Below are 18,025 nucleotides of genomic sequence, written 5' to 3' on the forward strand. Positions count from 1 at the left end.
GGTACAGTTCTTTGATCTTATTATTAACTTAGTCAAATGTTTTGAGTTTTCTTTTGTGTTAATTCCGCCAATATTTGTCTTTAAACTATTCGACACGTATTTCGCCTCTACACGAGGCATCCTTAGGAGATGTTAACTCGCCAAACTCTGGCACGAGACGAGGCGAATTTTACACTAAAGAAAACTCGAATCATTTGGATAATTATGGATTTCAACAAAGTAACGCCTACTTCAATAAATTTTATTAACTTTATTTTATGAAATCTGATATAGTATGACTTTAACAAGACTTTGTTGTAATATTAATGACAAAAGCCTCAAGTATTCGTGATGATATTTTCATAGACACTCGTAGAACCTGAATAAATCTTTTATTTTTATATTGGTATTGTCACTTATCAATCTCTGCATCTCTTCACTAACTGCACAGCACGATGCAAGTTGCCAGTACCAGTTGTTGGGACCAGCACGGGGAAGTATCCCATGTGGTCGTTCAAGCAAACAGAGAACAGATGTGTACCGTTCTATTACACTGGTGATGGTGGGAATGACAACATGTTTGAAAGTGAACAGGACTGCGTAGAAGCATGTCCTAGTGCCTATGGTAATTGCTTTCCTTATAATCATTTTGTATTATAAAGTCAATCGAAATGCTTTATTATGTAATCAGGAATCTTCGAAAGTGCTTTTCATTTCTTCGCATATATTTTGGACTAATTCTTACTTATCAAATCATCTGTTATTCATATTAACTCTATTCTATATTTCATATGATTGTTTTATTATATTTTCCATGTCGTGCCTCATAATTAAAGATTATAGGGGCCTCCTATAGCTGGGAATCCATGAGTTGGATTCTTGTAAGTTATTAATAGAATTCTCTTAGCTGTTATAACGTAAGAGCGCTCTCGCACTACGAATCCGATCCGTACCCGTAAAAATACGGTCCGGTGTAGTCGGATGATGACGGAAGCCGGATCTAGTGCGTACAAAAGAAAGTTGTACGACTATTACTGACCGTGTTTTGACGGATACGGACCGGATTTGGATCGGACGTAAAGCGAAACCGCTCTAACTGAAAACCCGGCACCAATTATCATCATAATCTCACAACATTACAAACAATATATATATCTACTACAAGGATTGCGCTTTAGCAATTCTTAGGAAAATTTTCCCTCAGCTGAAGAAAATTGCAGATTTTCGAATGTTGTAAGAATTTTAGGTATTTACTTCAAACTTTCATATTCATTCATATATATATAAGCAGGAAACGGTATTATAATTTAGATGGTGTTATAATAAATCTTTATAACTACATTTTGTACGTATTTGTTTGTTTTTATACAGTTCCAGATGTATGCACCTTGCCAGCCCATCCAGGTGACTGCGACCGCTATGAAACACGACGGTTCTTCGATACGAAGCTGACAAGGTAAATATATTTATCCTTCGTGTTCAAAAGACACAACCGTTGAGGTAATGTATGTATATCGGGCTACGTACTTTGCCACATCATCTCTGGACATTGCTGGAACGTGAAGCCCCCTCCCGTTCCCCTTTCACCCCCTCGCGATCGTCCTGTTTCGTTCACGACTGAAACACTCTGAATTCTTGGGTTTTACAAGAAACCTGCGCGGCATTTCATTGTTATGGGCAGGGTGCATCAATTACCATCAGCTGAACGTCCAGCTCGTCTCATCTGGCACGAGACCTGTGCCAGATTGTGGCGAGACTGAGGATGCCTCGAGTGTCGAATTGTTTAAAAACAAATATTGGCGGAATTAACACTAAAGAAAACTTAAATCATTTGTATAATTATGGATTTCCGCAAAGTAACGCCTACTTCAATAAATTTTCACCCCTAATTGTCATAAAAAGGGGCCTGAACTTTACCCAACGTGTGGGGAATATACTAGCGCATTCATTTCACCATACGATTCTTCATTGTCTTAGGTGTCGTCAATTCTACTACGGTGGGTGTGGAGGAAACGAGAACAACTTCGCAACAGAGGCCGAGTGTGAGAACAGATGCTCGGAGGAGGCAGCTGTCACCACCACAGTGCAGCCCACCAATCGCTATTGGAACGGTATGTTAAAATATGGCACTCAATATAAATAATAGCTGTGTTTGAAACTTATAAATCAAATTCAAAAATTTTTATTCAAAATAGGGTATGATATCTCTTATTGACAGTCAAAAACCACCACCCATTCAAAAAAGAAGAATGGGCGCAAGAAACTCAGCGGGCTTCTTTTTTATACATAAAAAATTGGTTAGAATATAATATCGTACAATAAAATTTATTATTTACTAGCCTGAGGGTGCTTGCTCATTGCCAATATGTGGATTCATGTAGAAAGTCATTTATTTTATAGTAACCTTTACCACATAAACGTTTTTTAACATTTCGTAATACATTTGTTTTGAACATTATCTGGGATCTTGTTGTAAAAGCATAGATGTACAATGACCCATAAAAGACTTACTAACGAGCCGAGTAGTAGGCATATTAATTTGCGACGAGATTGAATATATAAGTACTTACTGACCTTAGTTTCTATGGTCTGTAGAAACATGATGAAACGGAAGAAGTTAGTAAAGATTACGAACCTAATTTTACGGAATTATCTAAATGATGAAACTGCAAACAAAATTTACTGTTTTTAGTTTTATTAGTGACAAAAAGTTACGATCTACATTAATTATAATATCTATATCGCACCTTTAATAATATATCATTTATATAAATATGATATTCATCATTAAAAATATCATTGTTATTTTTCTCTTCTTTTTAGTCTTTTTGCTCCATAATGGTGTAGACCTCTTGCTACTCTTCTCTTGAGCCACGAGCATTCAGTTCATTTCTGTTACACTTTTAATGTTATCTTTCCAACGCATTTGCTGTTGGTCGCTTCTCATCCCAAGTCTACATGCCACTCTAGAAGACTATCTAATATCTGAATATGATGTATTCAGAACACTAATTAATTAAAATTAACACTTTTTATAAGGTACGTGCTCTTACTTGTAACGTGTACTCACTCATAGAAGAAGAAATTAGTGACTTTTTATTACTATGACTACAAAAAAAGTTATTACGTTGTCATGAGTATAATGCGCAGTGGAAGCGTGCTGGGCCCATAACCTGTTATATGAGATAGAGCAGAGTATCAGCAGTAGGCTATGAGCAAATCAGTGCATTCACCATTATTTAATATAAGAAAACAATTTTATAAATTAATTACAACTTTTTATTCTCATGACAACAATGATATTATATACAATAAAGAGGTAGATATCGCACTAGCGCGCGCAAAATGTTGTAGACAAATTCAGACAATTGTTGTAATTTCATTTAGTCGGCTAATAGCAGCGAGCTAAGCCGAACGTTTTCGTGGCGTGACAATTATAATCTAAAATGCCAACCTGTGTGTTAAGAAAATGTAAAAACTATGTTTGCAAGATATATAAGTGTGAGGGTATTTCATACCATACGAAATTATATAAAAGAACATCGTATTTGTATTTTATCACGATTTTATTTCTTAATAGCTGACCCAGCAAACGTTGTATTGCCGATATTAAAATCGCGATACAAAAGTAACTGTTGATCGTAGATGGGTGAAAATTTGAAGTTGTATGTATTTTTTAATGTTGACTCATAATCAAACAAATTTAAAAAAAAATGTCACAAAAATTAAAAAAAAAATTCGTGTGGACCACCCTTAACATTTAGGGGTATGAAAAATAGATGTTGGCCGATTCTCAGACCTACTCAATATACTCACAAAATTTCATGAGAATCGGTAAAGCCGTTTCGGAGAAGTACGGGAACGAACATTGTGACACGAGAATTTTATATATAAGATTTACAAATAAATCTCGAATTATTAACGTGGTGGATCGAGCAAGATAGAGAATATGATCTCAACTGCAGCGCGACAAGGACAAATAGTATGTGTCATAGATTAATCAACCAGAAGTGAAATCGTAGGCAGAATACATAGTGGTTGTAACCGCTTTATTGCGGAACTTGAGTTTTCTTGTCAGTTCGTGAGCGTCTTTCTTAAATAATATTATGATGATTATAATAAGTTCTGGCTTTCAAAGTCTTATAATAACGGTGGTATAGAATGAGATTAGTAATAGCAGGCTATTTGATATTTTATTAGTACATAATCTTGGAATGTATGTAACGTACTTAGAGGTCTCCTCGCAAAATCGACAACGACATATTTGGAACGATACGATAATACTCCGAATATACCGCAACTACCCTGTCTGCTGCAGGATGATCAAGGTATTATATTTTAGGACAATTTAGGAAATTATGTTGTAGGGTAAGTAGCGGACGTAGACAGTAAGTGCTATCTGTTTGCGTAGGAGTTTTTTCAGTAAAACTGCCCTTTCGGTATATCCCATGCTAACTGCAGAAGAATTAATGGATCATTTTCTGCTTCTCCCATTATCTTATTGTAATAAAATCTCAACAAAAATACATTCATAAATAATATAATATACAAGAAATAATAATTGTAAACTTAAAACTTTTTGGGAGCCGTCGTTAGTAAAATTGTAAAAATGGAACCCTTACTGTTAATACATTTCGGTTTTGTTTTGATATGTCTGTATGTTTTTTATTATTTTATGTACAAATAATTTATATCATCAATATGGCTTTATATTTAAATCAACATTATTATTTTTTTAAATCAATAGCACCTAATTTACCTAATTTAAATGTAGTTTTACTACTTTATAACTTTTATTACATGAACTCATGAATTAGACATGACTCAGTAAAAAATCATATCTGGTGAATGATTCTGTGTTTTTATTATGCAAATACGGAGCAATTAGCAAATTAGACTTATCTCTTTTTCACTTGAGATAATTGCATTTACTATCCTTCTTTGACGTGTAATCGTAATGTAGTGTGCTATTGCAATGTTAAATTATTCATGTGTGCGTTTGTGTATCATTTACAAACACCGAATGTTGTCTAGGTAACCTATCTATACTTTTAAATATCATTGCATGACAACGTAATTACTTTTTTTGTAGTCATAGTAATCAAAAGTCACTAATTTCTTCTTCTATGAGAATGTGTCAGTCCCAAAAGAAGATCCAGTCGGCCACTAGCCAACATATCAGATTCATGACTTTACATTCTTCCAGATTATTGCGTGCCCGAAGCGGATCCAGGACCATGCACCCAGTTTGAGGAGATGTGGGCTTTCAGCGTGACGAGCGGCACTTGTAAAAGATTCCGCTTTGGAGGCTGTGGTGGTAACAACAACAGATTCCCCGACCTGAAAACGTGTTTGAGCATCTGCGCGCCAGACCAAGGTAAAAACCACCGAGTAGCAATATACTTCATATTCTAAACTAAATTTTATATTAATTTTCTCTGAGCACCGAGCAGAACTTAGTCAAGGACCCTTTCACTTGATCGCATCTGATAGGGAACAGTCCACGGACTGCTTTGTCTTTAGTGTTCCCAACTACGATCAGCCTTTCAAAGCTTTCATCTCTCTTCCTCAAGGGCAAGGACAAGTTTAGATATAGTAGCTTTAGCAAAATTTATGAACGATGTGGGACTCAACGAAACAACAGTGGGACACGAGTGGTCGCTGGTTCCAGTCCCGCATAATTCATTAAGTTTGGTTATAAATTTATTTGTTTCGTTTGTATTGTGTTGTAGAAGTGTGCCAACAGCCCATGCAAGCGGGCCCGTGTCAAGGATCCTTCATGAAATGGTTCTTCGACGCAGCTACCGGATCCTGCTCTCAGTTCACATACGGAGGATGCCAAGGAAATGACAATCGGTAACATTTTTTTGAAGTGTACTTGTTTAGGCGCGTTATGAAAAAATGATGAGAGTGAAATTTTAAGATGCGCGCGCATCACTGTAACACAAAAGTAACAGGTTGAAGTTGGTTCCTGAAATTTTGTGACATTTGCGTCATTCGCTATTTTTTTTTTTTGGTGTCTTCGTCTTATTATTAAGACAGACAAAGGGTTCAAGCCCATACAGCCGTATTCATTATTTATTAATTAATTGTCACAGCCATCTTTGCAAGATTTTTACAGAATTATTCTTTCTAAAAACGTAGAATAGCACGAGGAATAAATTACTTTAATGATTTTTGCTTCGTTAGGCCAAAGAAGTAAAATACACACTATATTAAAGGTCCACCATCACAGGGTACACATGTTCGTAAAATTATAAACAATGTCCAAAAATCGTATTCCTGCAATTTTAATGCACATAAACATTCAAACAATTTAATTCCATTCCCGACTCGTGGTCACACCTATTTGTCACACCAGTGTGACTACGAGTAAGTTTTTTTCCTCGTCTTCACACCACGGGTTTTATTACACCTTTTATATCTTAACGTTAGTGGTGTGATAAGTACAATCTGTCAAAATAGGCAAAGATGTATAACTTTTGTACATAGGTATATTACTTAACGTAGTATTTCCATAAAATGGCCTAAACATATATTATTAATCATTAATTAGTTTCTTTTGCGAACAATAACCAATTTATCTTTTTAACTTAACTCAATTTCAATTTTGTCTTTTTCCTTGGCCTTTTTTCAATGTCAATTTCCATGTCCTCCTTTAAGACAGTGAATAGTTTATAAACTGTCACATAATTTTTGTGAATTATTTTGTTAAGTCTGGAGTGCCAACTTTCACAAATATTATTTTGTTCTGTGTCTTTTCTGTTAAGGTTCCATTCTGTAATGAAACTTTCATGTTTGAGCCAGTACTTCTTCATGTACGTCAAAAAATCTTTTACTTTGCCAACCGAGGCACTCATATCTGCAATAGTTATAAATATACGCAATATGTTGTATTCAAATCTATATACAAGTCATAAAAGCTAGTTTTACAATAAACTAGACAATATCATGATCATAACTATCAGTTGGCTGTTCTCTCTGCTTTTGATGTCATCAATTGACATTCGAGTAAAAAGTTTATCGATCATCTCTGCAGGTTTGACTCTCGCGAGGACTGTGAGCGGCGTTGCAGATCTCAAGAACCCGAGCCTGTTAGAACTACCACCATATCGCCGGTAATTGTATTACGGATTAAACAAACCCTGTTCAATTTAACCCCCAAAAGTTTTTAAAACCGGTTAAAAACTTCTTTAATAAGGTATCAACCTACCACCGGTTAAATTATGAATGTAGTGGTAACATTCAACTATGAGTCCTATTCATATTATTACTATTTTTATGAGTGTTCATGTAAAATGTGTTATTTGTTAGGTGCCTTGATAAATAAATACTGGGTCTCGAAATTTCGAGCAATTATCATTTCCGACGTCACTTGGTAGGCAAAGCCGAATTGAGTTCTGGGTTGTAGATATGCCATCCCAAATTCTAGCGCTCTACAACGCGCAGGTCCGACGACACATGAAGCATTTTCTTTATCTCTGAGCATCCCGGTATCAGCTCGAATTATCTATCTGAACGCGTGAATTGTAAACTACTTCAATTATTGGGTTTCCAGGGGATACTGTAGAATAGAGAAATTTCTTCATTGTATCTTAGCTTAGTTGTGTTTTAGCTGCTTAACCTGATTCCAGCCACCGAATTTATCTTTCGCATGACGCGCCACAAACTTAGATATCATCCCAGCCATCAGGATGTGTGTCGCTGTTTCTTAGTACGGTTTTCAGGGACATTACGATATGGGCACCTTCATAAAACACGCGTTACCCTTCCAAAAGTATCCTGTTTCTGTGATTCCTCTGGTGTTATGAGAGAGAAATGTTTACGGTGATGACTAAGCATCAGATGACCTTATATCATCTTCTTACGGATTTCCTTAACGTGTTTTTTCGCTAACAGGTACCAAAGATAATTTACGAAGAATGTCAGATCTCGCCTGAGCTCGAGGAGTGTCAGGGTTCAGCAACTACGGTGTGGTACTTGGATCCCTCACGGCGTGCCTGTGTTCCCCACGACAACGCAGACAACGGCAAACTCTGCAGACTCACAGGAGTCTACTTATCAGAGGAGGAGTGCGAGCGGTTTTGTGGAGCTTTCGAGGGCATTGGTAAGTCACCAGATCATAATATATCTATATATTTAAGAGATTTATGACTCTGATCGCATCACGATATATTGGACCACTGAATCTTTAGTAAGAGCATCTTTCGTCGAGCTGTGATCAGCTGAGGACAGATTGTTTTTTTCTGTTTGTCCGTTGGTCGGTTTGTTCGTATGTTCGTATGTTCCCGGAAAATCACAAAAACTACAGAAGACATTTAATTCAAATTTTTATGAATATTAACAATAAGCCGGGAGATTTTAGCACAACGAACAAATATTTTACCAGTGGGAGGCTCCTTTGCACATGATGCCGGATAGATTATGGGTACCACAACGGCTGGGCAAATGACACTTAACATCTTATGTCTCAAGGTGACGAGCGCAGTTGTAATGCCGCTCAGAATTTTTTGGTTTTCCAAGAATCCTGAGCGGCACTGCATTGTAATGGGCAGGGTGTATCAATTACCGTCAGCTGAACCTCCTGCTTGTCTCGTCCCTTATTGTCATAAAAAAAACGCCATTTAGCGCATTCACATCCAGGGGTGTATTCTCCCAAAGTTGATACTCGAATAATTCTGTGAACATTGTCATAATAATGTTATTATTAGTACGTAGGTTCCTGTAAGATTTGAATGATTGAATGAAAGTTTGATGCATGCAATATACGATCATTTAAATTAATACAGTTTATTCTTTATTACTTTCTATTAAATATTTAATATTATTAAAACATGATTCATATATTGCATGCACTTTACAAGTAATTTGTTATATATATTACAGCCCTTGCAAATTACTCTATTTATTGAAAATAGTGGCCGTTGAGTTTCTTGTAAGTTCTTCTCACGAGCTCTACTTTTTTCGAACTTATGGTAGATTCAGTAATTTAAAAGATATATTTATAGTGACGATTCAAAAGTGCTTAGTTTAAGTCTAATTGAATATAGTTTATTTGACTTTGACTTTGAATTAATTCCAGATGTGTGTCACACCGCCGTGGACCCCGGCACCTGCGGGGAGTCCATCACCAAGGTGTTCTACAACGTCACCAGCGATCGGTGCGAGTGGTTCACCTACAGCGGTTGTCTGGGCGGCGCCAATCGCTTCTCTTCTATGCAAGAGTGTGAGATTGAATGCAGAGCGCACGCAGGTATACCAAAGCCGCCTTATTTTGTTACTGACTGACCTTACTTATAGTTGAACTTATTGTTATAAATATACCTAGTAGCGACACACTACAACACTCATTATCGTGTCCCAAATCAGGCCGATCCTGTGTTATTATTCAAAATAGTCTGCTAACTTAAAGCATTGCTAGTTCTCACTCTGTCTTCTTCTATTGACCTAAGTCAGAATGAGAAAAAGCACTCCTTAGCGGCTGTTTAAAGTTAGCGGACCATTATTAATAAGGGGGCTTACCTTCACCCATGCTTTAAATGCTCAGTAAGCTTATTGCCAACATTAAAACACCCAACGTCCTAATAACCATTACATCATCCAAACGAGTGAATGAAATTCAGTACAACATATCATCCGTATTTATAATAACACTCCTTTGGATGATATTTTGGTTACTAATTGTGGCTTTTTTAATGTTAGTAGTAAGCTAACTGTTTCAGAATCATTTAGAGGATTAATATTATGGTTGTAGATAAAGTCTTGTATGAAACTGTTGAACTGTTATATATTAAAACACTCAAGTGATACAATTACCACATTCGTGTTTTAATACCCCTTATTACACAACAGTTGCATAAATAACTATAAATACATATAAACTCGGAAACGAACAACCGTATTCATCATTATTTGCACCTACCGGCACTCAAACCCGGGACCTCCAGCTTAATAGACAGGGTTACTAACCTTAATACTTTATAATAAACTGTGTATGTGCCCATAAACTTAGTACACTAGCGTAATAGACAAACACTCTCCTCATTACGTCGAGACTAAATTTAAAATGTGCATGTGTGCTTTTAGACCAGGGTCGATAATTTTTGAAACCAAAAAAAATTACAGTAGGATGAAACCCATTGGTAAAGGACGAGAAAAATAAATATTTTAAATGAAATAAATTACAGTGTATTTGGGACATAATAAGGTAAGTTTTCACCAAATTAGGTAGAAAAAAAAATATTTTTGAAAAAGATATAAATAAAAATCCAAAAACTTGGTTTTTTTAATTTTTCACCTAAATTTTGAGGTTATGTGAAAAAAGTGTAATTCCAAAATTTATTTATTAATTTTTTTAATAATAATTAATTTCTCTTAAAATCATAGTTTACAGCAGCTAGTGGCCGGAGTCACCTTTTAAGCAAATAATGCCTGTACCAGGTGTCTCCGCTCTTCCAATTCAGCAATGTGTTATATTTAACAAAAGTTTTATTGACATGGTGGTGAAATAATAATAAAGTTATGAAATGAATATAAATTTAAAAAGGTTATGAAATGAATATAAATTAACAATTTAAATATTTGGAAAGTTACTTTTGAACACCTTAACAATTACAGCGACAAAGATTTACAATTACGATTTTTAATTCTTATCGAACATTACATGTTCGATAACGTCACTTTTTATTATTATAAACATAAATGATAAATATGTGTAACTATGTGTGAGTGTGTGTGTGCGTGCGATACTGTGTGTTTTTGTGAGTGTTGTGTGCGTGTATATATGTTAAGTGCGTGTGGAATATTTTCTGTCTGATCTATGTAAACATTGGATAAGTTATTTTACTCTGTACATTATTTAAGTTGTTTAAGTAAAATCTCCGTTGCCTCATAGTCGAGAGACTTTAACCACTTCTCTACGATTTTTTTACAATCGTTATATTGTTTTGAGTGGATATGTAGTTTTTTATTTATTTTATTGTAAATTTGAGCTGAGAGACTATTGTATTGTGCGCTAGCAAACTTTGTTTTTGTTCGAGGGACTTTAGTTACGTTAGGTTGCCTCCTACTTTGTTTATTATTTACGAGATATGGTACTTCTTTATGTTTTTTGATTAAAACATATTTCAGAAACAGTTTCCTCACAGAGAGTAAACCGCACTCAAGGTAAAGTTGTTCTGTAGAATATCTGTAACGTTTGAAATACATGGCCTTAATCAATGCTCGTTGCGAGCGCTCAATGTCTAAAAACTTTATTTTTGCAGCACCTCCCCACACTGGAATGCAGTAGGTTAGGATGGATTCAACTAGTGCAGTATATATTCTCTTTAGCAGAGTGTTAGAGGAATCACTATCGTTCTCAGATTTGTCATTCTTTGGGACCACGTACCTCAGCGAGCGAAAAACCCATATTAATTTTCTGACTCTTTCAGCCAGTTGCTCAAGGTGAGGGTACCAGGAGAGCCTCTGATCAAGTATGACTCCTAGATATTTGAAATTATCTACTTTATTGATTTGGGGACAGTTACAGTTATTATGTTTGCTAAGTTTACAGTTATGAACTTTCAGATTAAAGTTGCCATCGGGCTGATTATTATTATAAATACTGAAGCATATATAATTTGTTTTAGAAGTATTTAATGATAGTAAATTAGACTTCAGCCAAGCAGATATTTGAGCCATTCCTTTTTCAGCGCTATTTTTACATCTGCCCAGGTACTTCCAGAAAAGACAACGGCTGTATCATCAGCGTACGAAAAAATTTTAGCATTATCGATTGTAAGATTGCACAGTTCGTTTATAGATCACAAAGTTGTAGATCTCTTTATTACCTACAACTTTGTCGATTAACATTTTGCCATAGGACTTGTAGTTTTGCCGGAAATCGAGATAAACCGTTTTTTACCCTAAAACACCCCTCACTTTTCCACTTCCCGATCTCAGATCGTCCGTTATTTATTTTTCCCTTAATTTTTGTTATATTATCGTCCTTTTCCAATGGGTTTCATCCTACTATTATTTTGTTTCACTTTTTATCATTTTCAAAGGCTTCGGCACTGGTCTATTGTTTTATAGATGTGTTAGTGAGTTAGTGAAGCCTGTAGTATTTTGCTTTTGGTGAATCCCTGTGACAAATATTAATAAACGGCGTCATATTGACGTACTCAGTATATTTATTTTCTAACACGTATTTTTTTTTATCTTTAGAAAATTTTGACAGGAGAATAATGGACACTAAATGTTTCGAAATGGTTTCATGATCTATTCATCTATTCCGTCTCTTTCTAGGTTTTTATGTAAGGATAGTTATCTCACTTTCACACAAGGTTGGTCCATTGCGATAGTTTTTTTTTATGGAATAGGAGGACAAATGAGCGTACGGTTCACCTGTTGTTAAGTGATCACCGCCGCCCACATTCTCTTGCAACACCAGAGGAATCACAGGAGCGTTGCCGGCCTTTAAGGAAGGTGTACGTACGCGCTTTTTTTGAAGGTACCCATGTCGTGTCGACCCGGAAACAAATGTAAGTTAATGGTATGTACATACAAATATTATGTGTATACGAACTCAACCATATACATAACACACTAAGTGATACTCTCTTGTGTAAAGACAAATAATCTTTATATAAGTAGGTAGGTATATAAAAACAATTTTGATGCGTATGTCAGGTTACTACACTATACCAAGTAGTTTGTTATTTTTCGTGATATCCCTCTCTTCTGGAAGTTCTGGAGTAATTATACAAATTTAATTTGTGCCATAATTCATGATCGATGCAGGACTCCAAACTGTGACTCTCGGGTTCCGTCCGGGCGCTCTGTCTGAAGTTAAGTTAGGACTGACAGAAACACACTGTTACAATGAGTGCAGTACAGCAAGAAAAGCAAAAAAGTATATTTTAATTGCCTATCTGCGGCTGAATATTCATGACGATAGCAGGACGTAGTTAAGCACAAAGGACTCAAACCTCACAAAGGAATTTTGTTTCAAATTCAAATATTTTTATTCAAAATAGGATGTGAAATCACTTATTGAAAGTCAAAAAATTACCACCCATTCCAAAATGAATGCCTCAGGCCTGAGAGGAATGGGCGCAACAAACTCAGCGGGCTTTTATTTTTCCCATCAAACATATGTTTTACAATTAAAGTAACATTAACAAAGTAACAATGTACAATTAAACTTATTATTTAATAGCCTGAGGGCGGTCGCTCTATTCCCAATCTGTGGTATCATTAAGAAAGTCATTTATGTTATAGTAACCTTTACCACACAAACGTTTTTTAACAATTCTTTTGAATAACGTAATACTTTTGTTTTGGACATTTTCTGGGATCCTGTTGTAAAAGCATATACATCGCCCCACAAAGGACTTGCACTCTTGAGTTATACGCATTTGAAGTTTTAGGTCTAAATAATCTTCAATATAAATTTCCTATATGAATATCCAAAAAAAAAAAACAGTTTTTCGTGTACATTTTAAAAATAGGGGTTTAACTACATGACAGACACGACCTTCAGGAGTGCGATGGCATACATAACTCTATTTTGACCAGAGTGTGGTTTGAGTACTTAACTACGTTCAACACAGAAAATAAATTTGAGTTCGTTACTTTGTTTCAAATCCTTGTCGGCAGGAGCCAGAACCTGGCAATTGTTTGGAGAGCTACGACTCCTGGTACTTTAACGCAAGAACTAAAGAGTGCGAAGAGTTTACCTACACCGGCTGTCATGGGAATGATAATAGGTGCAGCCATTATAATATAAATGAATTTCTTAATTATACCACGGACTGGGAATGGAGCAAACATCCTCAGGATAAATAGCCTAAATAACCGAATCAAAATATTTTAGTTACATTGAAAGATCACTTAATTCAGCTAGCCGGAGATCACCGAACTAGCTCTTATAATAATTAGCTCAGTTTAATCAAGCATTAATAATTTATAATGGAAACAGATTACTTAAACAGCGCCATCTTTTCGTAAATGAAAACATTACTTCATCATTACAGAATTATTTGTATACGCGTACGTTCCATGATATCATTTCATAATTGCCTAAGAGTTTGATAAAATGCTCCTAGATGGCGTGAAATACAAATTCACCGCCGCGGAAATGATGCCTGATACACTTAAGAATAGTTTTAATTTAATGTAATCATACTATTGTATATATATAGTTATAAGATTTGTTTCATTTAAGGATGATTAAAGAGGAAAGATTCAAGAAGCGTGTACAGTAATAATAACCTAAGTATGTATAATAAGATCGATGGCTTGTCGTTTACGTGGTTATCTAATATCTGGTAATAATAACCGACCATCACGTTGAGCTTGTCTGCAAAAAAGTAAGTCCACAGCTTTTCATGTTTAATTGTTTAATTTCAGATTTGCTACAAAAGATGAATGCGAGATTCAGTGTTCTGCCAGTGCGGTTACAACTAGAAGGCCTGTCCCAACAACCAGAGCTCTTTTTTTTTTTTTTTTTTTTGAGAGGAGGAAATACTGTTACGTATTTACGCCCCGGAACGGGGCGTAATATGTCGGACTCGAGTGTCCGCGTAAGCGGACACCCCATACCGACTAAAACCTCCTCTGTGCTGTTAGCAGCTCTGGCTTTCACAGCGAAGTAGGACGTGGGCCGTGGAGGCCGCAAAGACTATGCAACAACAGTCGCGGGGCGTCTCCTAAGGAGACTCGAACCTCAGACCGGCTGTGTGCTTGTGGGAAGGAGAGAGCATGAAAATGAAGATGAAATGAAGATGAAAGATGAAAAGGTGATAAGAGCACACTCGCCGGCGAGTGTGGTGATGTTTTGTGTAATGTATGTAAGTGTGTATGTATGTGTTTATGATTGCATGTATGTATGTTTGTATGTGTGTAAGTAGTGTTAATGTTTGTGTGCATGTATGTTTGTGTTTGTGTCTGTTTGTGGAGTGTGTTTGTGATTGTGTAAGTCGTGTATGTCAGTCCGTCAGTCAGTCCGTGTGTGAGTGAGTGTAGTGAAGCGATTACAGGACGAGGACTAACGTCTCGTCGGGTATCAAAACAATGTGTGGTGTATCTAGGGTGCGGGCCGCTGGCCATCGTCAGAGTGACGAGTGCCAGTGGTTTGCGGTGGTTGACCGCGCCTACGCCTGCGAAGGCGGTGTGTGCGTGTCTGTGTCGGTGTTTGTGTGGGTGTCGCGTTCGCGATTTTGATGTCGTCATCCGGGTCTACCGTTACGTGTCTGGGACGTCTTATTGGGTTGAGACTATGGTGAAGGGGGGTGTACCCGCATGCCTTCCTAACCAAGATGTTGGGATGGTTAGGCGCCTTGTCAAAGAAGCGTCGCGAGATCTCTTTGAAGTGTTGAGCTATTGTCGGAAGCTCTAGGTCGCGGTGAAGGTCAACGTTTCGGATGAACCACGGGGCTCCGGTTGCCATGCGCGTGAATTTATTTTGAACTACTTGCAAACGGCGTAAGTAGCTCGGTCGGGTGTGCGCGAAAACGACGCTTGCGTATGACAGTATGGGCCGTACGATGGTTTTGTACATCGTCACTTTGTGTTTGAGCGGAAGTTTGCTTCGCCCACACACAAGTGGATAAAGGCGACTGAGGACAAATCGGGCTCTATTGCATACCGTATCAATATGTTTCTTGAAGTTCATATTGCTGTTGAACGTGACTCCTAAGTATTTGTAATCCTTCACCCACGGTATGGGTGTTTCATACAGTTTAATAACGTCAGTCGGTTGTTTTTTAGCGCGGATGCTATTCGCGTTACCGAAGAGTACCGCTGCACTCTTGGTGGGGTTCACTTCAATCCGCCATTTTCTGAACCAGTTGCCTAGTTCATCGACGGCGGCTTGAAGCACTTTAATGTTCTTGCTCAAGGTTGAGCGGTTGGAGCCGAAGTAGAGTGCCGTGTCGTCAGCGTACTGAGCGAGCTGGACACTCGGAAACTTGGGAATGTCGCTCGTGAAGAGCGAGAAAAGAGTGGGAGAGAGGACCGAACCCTGTGGCACGCCAGACCTGATGGGTCTGGGTGAGGATAGGGTGCCCTCTACTCGATATCGGAAGGAGCGATCGGTAAGGTAGGCTCGAATGATGCGCACGAGCCTGTCTGGCACTCCCAGTTGATACAGCTTGAATACTAAGCCGTTGTGCCATACCTTGTCGAAGGCCTTCGCGACATCGAAAAACACGGCTGCCGTGGTAGCGTGAAATTGACGCCGTATGAGAATGTACTCGGTGAGTCGGTGAGCCTGCTGGGGACACGAGTGAGCGGTTCTGAATCCGAACTGTATGTCGGGTATCAGGTTAAGCTCCGCGATGTAATGATTAAGACGCGCGAGAATTAATCTTTCGTAAAGTTTCCCGATCGAGTTAATTAAACTAATAGGCCTATAGCTACTCGGATTAGCTTTAGGTTTATTGGGTTTTGGGATACCGATAACAATGGAATCCTTCCATTGTTCGGGGAACGCGCTATTAGACAATAGAATATTAAAAATGGTAACCAATAAAGTAATAAGGGTCGAGGGTAGGATTTTAAGAACCCTATTGTTTATAGTGTCGGGCCCCGGGGCCTTCTTGGAGTGAAGCTCCTTAATGATTAGTTTCACCTCTTCGTAAGAGGTGGGGTTTATTACGTCGCCTGAAGGGCTCAGAGCGGAGCGACGTTCAACTTCACGATCAACTTCGTCAACGTGTGTCGGGTCGGCTGCTGCATTTGGAGAGCACTGACTCTCGAGACTATCGGCGAGGCATTCAGCCTTCTCATCGTCATCGAGCGCCGGCTGCAGTCCCGGTCTGTCCAAAGGAGGCATGACAGTGGGCGGCTCCTGTTTGAACGCGCGAGGCAGCTTCCAGAAAGCCACATGTGATGGCTTAAGGTTGCCGAGCAAGCGGTCCCAACGTTCGCCGCGGAGTTCCGCGATACGTTCCCGTACCACCCGCTGTAGGTAGCGGAGGTGGCGCCTATTCTCGACCGACGGATACCTGTCGTAGAGTCTAGTGGCTCTGTGCTTCTGTGTGAGTAAGTTCCTGACCTCTGGAGGCAGGTTTAGGCGATGCGGTTGCATCGTCGGAACCTGCCTGGAGCAGGCCTTGATCCTACTCTGTATGTGTGACGTCACATGAGAGATAGCACTGTGAGCCGTGTCGACCGAGTCGATGACGTCCGGTATACGGTCAAGGTCGTCGGACTTGATAGACTCGAGATCCTTTTCCAGCCGTTGCCAGTCGATCACTGTTTTCGTCGGTGGTTGAAAGTTAACCGGTGGGCCTAGATTTAGGACGACGGGCCGGTGGTCTGACTCTAATTCGTGAAGAACCTCGATTGAATTTACATTGAGCGTTACGTTTTTAAGTAACGCAACGTCTAGAATGTCGGGTCGGTGCGCGACGTTATCCGGATAACGTGTTGGTTCGTCGGGTGCTATTACTGAAAAGTTCCGCGTGTCTGTGAGAGAGTTTAATAAAATTCCGTTTCTATTTGTGGCTCTACTGTTCCAGCTGGAGTGTTTGGCGTTAAGATCGCCGCCCACTATGACTGCGGCCCCGTGGCCGAGTAATGCTTCTATATCTGTGTCTAATATTTGTTTGTTCGGCGGAAGATAAGCTGAAATAACAGTGATCGGCTGGTGATTCGCCATACTGACCCGGATGGCAGAGGCCTCGATGTTAGTGAGGACCGGAGGATCTATAGGTATACAGTGTAGAGACCTTTTAAAATAAATGAGGGTGCCGCCCATACGGGTGGTGCGATCATTCCTAACTAAGTTATAATTAGCGATACGCGGATCGCGTATACGTGGTTTTAAAAATGTCTCTTGCACTAAGAATAGGTCTAATTGATGTTCGTGAGCGAACTCCTTCACCAAGTCTAGTTGAGGCTTAAGGCCTTGGGCGTTAAAATACGCTATACGGAGCGTATGTGGTTTGACCCGTCCGCTTACGTTATTAGGCATCGCGAATGTTGTTTTTATACTTTAGCCCTATTTCGGTGAGGGCACGGAATATTTTGCCGTTGTCTGCCATAACTTGCAGGAGCG

The 18,025-nt window shown here is 38.3% G+C and overlaps 1 protein-coding gene across 1 annotated transcript; it reads left to right on the forward strand.

The window, feature by feature from the left end:
* The first annotated feature begins 462 nt into the window (after positions 1-462).
* On the forward strand, positions 463-10,079 carry LOC126966102 (actinia tenebrosa protease inhibitors-like). The gene is made up of 9 exons (XM_050809976.1): positions 463-604; positions 1,351-1,435; positions 1,957-2,090; positions 5,186-5,356; positions 5,712-5,835; positions 7,019-7,097; positions 7,879-8,086; positions 9,062-9,232; positions 10,066-10,079. The coding sequence occupies exons 1-9, from the start codon at positions 484-486 to the stop codon at positions 10,077-10,079; spliced, it is 1,107 nt and encodes a 368-aa protein (XP_050665933.1). The 5' UTR covers positions 463-483.
* The last annotated feature ends 7,946 nt before the right edge of the window (positions 10,080-18,025 follow it).

The sequence above is a fragment of the Leptidea sinapis genome, chromosome 9 (genome assembly GCF_905404315.1).
Source record: "Leptidea sinapis chromosome 9, ilLepSina1.1, whole genome shotgun sequence".
NCBI classification, from domain to species: Eukaryota; Metazoa; Arthropoda; class Insecta; order Lepidoptera; family Pieridae; genus Leptidea; species Leptidea sinapis.